The sequence below is a fragment of the Dipteris shenzhenensis genome, chromosome 11 (assembly GCF_047967505.1).
Source record: "Dipteris shenzhenensis isolate YYH24624 ecotype China chromosome 11, Dip_SZ_1.0, whole genome shotgun sequence".
Lineage (NCBI taxonomy): Eukaryota > Viridiplantae > Streptophyta > Polypodiopsida > Gleicheniales > Dipteridaceae > Dipteris > Dipteris shenzhenensis.
In genome coordinates this window covers 8,907,075-8,913,679 of record NC_141606.1, presented here as the reverse complement: position 1 = coordinate 8,913,679, position 6,605 = coordinate 8,907,075, and the positions used below count along the sequence as shown (strand labels likewise).

At 41.0% G+C, this 6,605-nt stretch overlaps 1 protein-coding gene across 1 annotated transcript; it reads right to left on the bottom strand.

The window, feature by feature from the left end:
• Positions 1 to 1,119: 1,119 nt before the first annotated feature.
• Positions 1,120 to 3,371, bottom strand: LOC147896587 (high mobility group B protein 7-like). The gene is made up of 9 exons (XM_087381936.1): positions 3,193 to 3,371; positions 2,737 to 2,819; positions 2,567 to 2,636; positions 2,326 to 2,448; positions 2,139 to 2,196; positions 1,957 to 2,001; positions 1,678 to 1,761; positions 1,509 to 1,592; positions 1,120 to 1,414 (listed from the first exon to the last, which is right to left on the bottom strand). The coding sequence occupies exons 1-9, from the start codon at positions 3,306 to 3,308 to the stop codon at positions 1,391 to 1,393; spliced, it is 687 nt and encodes a 228-aa protein (XP_087238062.1). The 5' UTR covers positions 3,309 to 3,371; the 3' UTR covers positions 1,120 to 1,390.
• Positions 3,372 to 6,605: the final 3,234 nt, after the last annotated feature.

Sequence of the window (6,605 nt, the reverse complement as noted above, 5' to 3'; positions counted from 1 at the left end):
TTGTTCCAAAGTATGCCATCTTGGATACAAGCACTAACTAGTTATTATTGCTCTTAACTAGTTATTAAATAGGGCAAAATTATCAAATCTAGGAGTATTTATTCACCTTAGGATACACTCTTAATAGAAGTAACATTGTGAGAGCCATTAAGGCAAGCTTGAGCAAGTGCACACAAGATTCCACTAAACCCTCCAAGGAGGAAGCATGTAGGTTCCACACCATTTGTAGTTGTAGGTTGAGTGTTGTGTATTTTGATAGATCAAATGGGCCATATGTTATCCACCATATGAGATTCCCTATAGCCTATAAAATAAACATATGGCCCATTTGATCTCAAAAAGAATGCTTTGGTACATGCATTATCCCTCTTGTACAATATGAGGTCATTTAATCCACCTTCAAGACCCTTCACCTCATACTCTCTTTCCACTCCAAGTCTTTCCAATGGCAAAGTAAGAACCGTGTCAATTACAATATAATTAATTACAACTACATGCAATCTTTCAATTGTTTTAACCAATGTCTTATAGAAAGCACTTAAAGCTACAATGTAAGCACATTAACCTCCACTTAAATAAGAACATTAACCTTCATGTACTATAGAAAGCACTTTAAGGACAATGTAAGCACATTAACCTCCACTTAGATAAGCACATTTACCTTCATGTACTTGCATTGAAATTCATTTAATTTAGAACTATAAAATTGAAGTCAAGTGTTGGCAAAGTACAAAACCAATGCCTCACTAACTAGAACAATCTTATATGCAATTGTAAACATCATTGCCTTTTTAATGATATCATTAATACTATGATATTATTACAATGCATGCATTGTCTATAGAACAAAATGGAGACAATTGGTAAAAATCTAGGACTCTTTTAACAAACATTACACATCAAGAGCATCTTCATGGGATAAAGTTATGGGAATGCAATTAATTAAACGATCAATCCCTAAAACGATTGATACTTCGACATACAGTAGAAAGACGGCACTTAATTAAGCGGACTTGTAGAATGAAAAGATGCAAAGCGAAGAACAGAATATTCTATGAGAACTTTCATGCCTTTTAGATTCACATTTGAGCTTGCTATCAGAATGTTCTCCGTTAAGTGTGATCATGAAGAGTAACTAGTTCAAGTATGTGCAGAAAATGACGATGAATGTCATTTTGAGACCAGAAAAAACAACCAGGTAAGCTCAAATACTCCCCAAAAGCCTCGATGATACTAAGGACCGAGGGAATTCTCAATGCACAACCGTTTGTTTCCCGATTCAAGGATATAATACAGCTCGATTATATACAGGGGAATCATATGAGCGGAAACATTTCCGCAGTAGCTTCGATGTGGATCTGTCCGACCGTTTCCTTACAAAACAATACTACTACTCCGATTCGTTAGTGCTCTCCTGAACATTAGCAAAGAAAGGCGTCGGAAATTCTGTAACGTCGAAAATCTTGCCAGAAATTGATCGTCAACATATGAACAAATAAAGAGCATACCGCCGATCGAAGATTATCTTCCAAGACATCATTGTTTCCATCGCATTCACCAGTAGCATCTTCAGAAGTATTTTCAGTTGAATCCTGCAAAAACGGAGGGAGGCCATTTTGAATCGTTTATTCAAGCGGAGTTCTAGAGACATGGAACTGTATGAAGACAGGCAGCTACCTTTCCCTTGGATCTGTAAGCCTTCAACGCCTTCTCGTATTCCTGTTTCATCTCTGCGACCTTCTGGACGAAAGGTGCTTTTTCCTGCATCGTAGCTAGTGATCGTAAGGACATAAATAGATTCCCACTGTCAAATATGACAGCATTTCCTTAACGAATTCTAGGCAGCATAACGAAAGCGATAGGGACCTCAGTGAATATACGAAGGAAACGCAGAATAATAGACCACGATAATTATAATAGCGTAATTCAAAACAAAATCAAAATCCAGTACAGTACCTCATCGGACATTAATCTCCACTTGTCCCCGCCCTCCTTGGCAACCTGAGGCACAAGCGCAAACAACAAAAAGATCAGTTTTGCGGCTTCTTCGACAGAGGAACGAAAACTACGCTTCAAATTAGTGCCGCGCCTACATAGTCCCAGAAGAAAACGGAAATTTACTTATACACAGTACTCACCGCTGTTCCCCCCTTTGCGTTCGGGTTGGCCTCCTTGTATGTCTTCCTGAACTCCTCCCTAAGGACGAAGTTCACAGATTCAAAAGTGCATTATGCATAGAAAGATGTTGATTTGCATGAGGAGCACAAAACGAATCTGCAAGTGGATATATCTTTTAGCAGGACCAGAAATAACGCAAAGCCATACATAAACAAAAAGAACGCAGTCATAGGCCGTTTCGGCTCATTAGGATCCTTCTCCTTCTTATTTTTCTTCTGCTGTTTGAACTTTTCAGCAGTTCCGTTTGCTGCTTTTCGCTTCTGAGGCTTCCTGATAAGCAAAACCATGAATTCAGAATATTTATCACACAGCACGACAAATGTCAAAGCTACCGACTCCCGAGCAAAGCTGACTCGAAACGAAGCATGCAAAGGTATAAACTACTCACTTGTCTAGTATTTCATTGTCTTCTTTTGACGGGAAGGCTTCTTTTACTGCAAGAGTCTCAACGGGCTTGGCTGCGGCTCACAATGGAGTACGTAAGTGTTATTCAAATCAAGGAGACATGATGCAGGTCATATGCGATGAGAAAAACGCCGGCAAACGTTCAGTACAAACCAAGGAAAGCTTTAGTCTTGGCGTCTTGTACACAGTCGTGCATGTCAGCCGTCGCAACTGGAATGTCCTTGTTACAAGAATCGCTGGCAGACAACAAAGCCTGGTCTAATTAATCAACGTTGAACATTTCCACAAGGACTACGCCATAGCATAACTGACGAAAGCACAAGGTCGAACTATATCTTAAGGATTTCGTGCATTCAGCACAAATCGTCCACCGAATGCTTCGACAGTACGAAATAGACAACCTGAAATCGCACAAGCAGAGATTGTGGAGGAACGGAGACGTTTCCGTCGGAGAATCAAAACGAAACGAGAGCGCAAAAGGATGCTTACAGAAATCACATCACCGAAGGTTATGCGGAGGAGGAGGAGGAGGCGACTGCCGCAAAGAATCAAAACCAGAAATCGAAGCGTAAAGGAAGCAAAAAGAAAACGCGAGAAGTGAAAGTTTACCAACGGGTGAAGGCGCTGCCGTTGGAGCCACGCTTGAGGTTGGAGAGAGGGCCAGTATCGATGCGTTTGCGGGCCTTGGGAGGCTGGTTCTTGGAGCTTGAACTCGCCATAGCCATGGGAGACGAAGCAAACTGAGAAGACAGAGAGAGAGAGGGAGAGCAGAGAGAGCTAGAGCGAATGTTCAATAGCACCCGCCCTTTCACAATGCAAAGATACTTAAAAGATTCAAACATGGAGGGAAATTTCCCAGCCTTTTTCATTTTCAAATGTTCAATTTTCGCTCACCAACCCTCATTAACATTTTTTGCCTCAACAATAGAGCACAATCAGGGAACACACTTTAGGCACAACCACATGGCAAACAGTCTACTCTGCCTAAACAAAATTTGGGCACAACCACACGTCAAATTGGATTACCCAGTGTACTATGACAGTAGGTTGACGACACCACCCAAGTGTAACTATAGCACTATTGATTGTGAGGCATTTGGCATGGTCTAGAGCATCCAAAAGTTTTGACTCTACTTGCTTGGTAACCCGTTTGTTGATCACCAAGCACTACTTTATTTGATCAATAAAACAGTCATTCAAGGGCGCTTGGTAAGATGGATGCTTTTATTGTAAGAGTATGGCTTCAAAAGCTTGGAAGAATACACTGATTGGTGGAGACTCATTGATATTGCCAAGGTGCCGATAGCATCTTATGGCATTGGGTGTTGCTGCATGAACGGGCAATAATATTGACCAAGGCACATGCTAGACAAGCGGGAGGTCATTTCCATGGTCAATTGTATAGGTCGAAAGATTTTGTACGTAGAATTATGGTGGAGTACATTGTTTCAAGATGCACATGCGCATTGTGTCCATTGTGATATTTGTCAATGAACAGGTTGCCTACTATCTTCCCCATCATATGCCACCTCAACCAAGTCAACCATGGGAAGCCTTTCAATGATGGGGATTGGACTTTTTAGGTCCACTTAAAACCATCCCACAATACAGCCAAAACAAATATATTATTGCTACAACAGATTAAGCCACAAAATGGGCCGAAGCCAAAGCACTTAAAGATAACTCGACCCACAACATGACCAAGTTTTTGTTTGAAAATATCATCTGCAAATATGGATGTCCTATTGAATTTTGTTTGATCAAGGCACTCATGTCATGAATGATGTTTTTGATATAGCGACCAAAGAATTCATGATTTTACACCAAGTAGCAACTACATATTATCCTCAGTCTAATGGCCATTTCGATTCCATACAAACAAGACTCTCAAAATCATACTCACCACCAAGAGTCTAACAATGAGTACTCATTGCTGAGATTGGGACACCAAGTTGGTGGATCAGGATCAGGGCACGAGAGTCTGCAGCACCCAGCAACCCCTTCTAGTCCTTTTTGAGTTAGTCCTCAACCCGTGGCTTAGTCTGGTACAGCAGTCTCTAGTTCTCTTTTGCAATGAGGCTTCTTTACAGTTGTATTTAGCCCTATGGTCTAGACATTGTTCAGATATTATTTTCCCTAATCAAAGGCCCACTATATTCTCTCCCTCTGATTCTCAAACTGACTCCATAGTTCCACTTGTGTTTCGAGTGCATCATTATTCAATTTAGTTCTCCATGCAGCATTGTGGGCTTACCATACCTCATACAAGGTAGCTATTGTAAATCTTACTCCTTTTCGCATTGCTTTTGGATTGGAAGCAGTGTTCCCTTTAGAATTTATAATTCTAAACCTATTAGTAGTGACCGAGCATCAACTTGGGGTGACCGAGGCAATCAAGGGCTGGTCGCATCAACTTGGTCGCTTGGATGAGCTACACATCCAAGCATCCTGGTCCCAAAAAGTTATACAATGATGAAGGATGGTGTGGCAAAGACATCCTCTTTGCCTCCCATATTAAGAGCCCTCTGCTTCAACTTACTCTTGTGCCATGTGTTCACATCTTTATTGTCTTCCCTGTCTCCTTCACACCCTCTATCACCTTAGTATTGATCAGCATGGGCAGTCTAGTTTCCTCTTCGTTTGCATCAAAGAAGTTTAAAGATCATCTCGATACACAAACCAGATGACAAAAATCATTTCTCCAACAAAATAGGGTTTACAAATTTGCTAAGCTACCATGGGTGGAGACACGGGATGCTATCATTGCCGCCATCCTTTTAGAGACCTATTGTTCTACTTGTTTTTGCCCTCCTACCTTATCTTACTCATGTGTGACCTCCGTGTGATGACTAATTAATCTAATTTATTTTTTTAGAACGTTAGGGCCCCTATTGAGCCTCTACATAGATAGGATTTGTAGGTAGATATCCTTTAATTGGTTTCAATTAAGCTAAAGTGAAATGCATTGTAAATTCTCTAATAATGGGTAAATTATGCATGTAAGCAAGATCATTACTTTTTTGGATGACTTTAAATGGTCCATATAATAATGGAGCCATTTTGGTGACACCAAGTTAGTTTTTGATAGTCTAAATTCCACCTTCCTCACTAGGACATGCCTCTTTTAAGATCATATGCTCTATTTTCTTATGGGCTTGCCATGGTATATTCTTGCAAGTAAGACTAATGGCTTCTTCTTTGAGGGCATTCTCATAGGTGTGGGTAAATTCATCAAGTAACGTAGTCCAAAAGCTACTACAACATTAAAAATCTTGGATAGATACCTATTGAGAGTGCTCTCAATGGAAGTAGAACGGAAGAGAGAGAGAGAGAAACAAAGAGCCACACAAGTTTTTGGTGGGTGCAGAATACCCTAATCTTCTTTTTCATTCATTTATATATGTGTTTGAGTATTGTACATAACCGGGGTAAAGGCACAATGACCTTTAACCCCCACAACCTCCCACTTAAAGGACAATGTGCCTTTAAGGGAGAACAACCAATGAGCATACTATCCAATGCCCATCAATACACGACAATACTCAAACCACTAACTAGGTAGACTCTTCGTCAGCATATCTGTAGGGTTATCATCTCTATGAACCTTGACAAGCTCTATGCGCTTGTCCTCAAGTACCTCCCTGATGAAATGGTACCTGACCTCAATGTGTTTGGTCTTTGCATGAAAGACCGGATTTCGTGCTAGCTGAATAGCACTCATGGAATCACTATGCAATGTCGGTACACCTGTATGAATCCCCAAATCTCCCACTAGCTGATCAAGCCATATAGCCTCCTTGCAACCCTCTGTGGCTGCAACATACTTAGCCTCTGTGGTAGACAAAGCAATGCACTTTTGTGCGTGAGACATCCATGACACTGCACCACCTGGAAAGGTGAACACATAACCAGAAGTGGATCTCCTACTATCCACATGCCTTGCATAGTCTGAATCTGTGTACCGAAGTACACGCATGTCTCCTCTACCAAAGGAGATGCACATCTCCTTGGTACCCTTCATG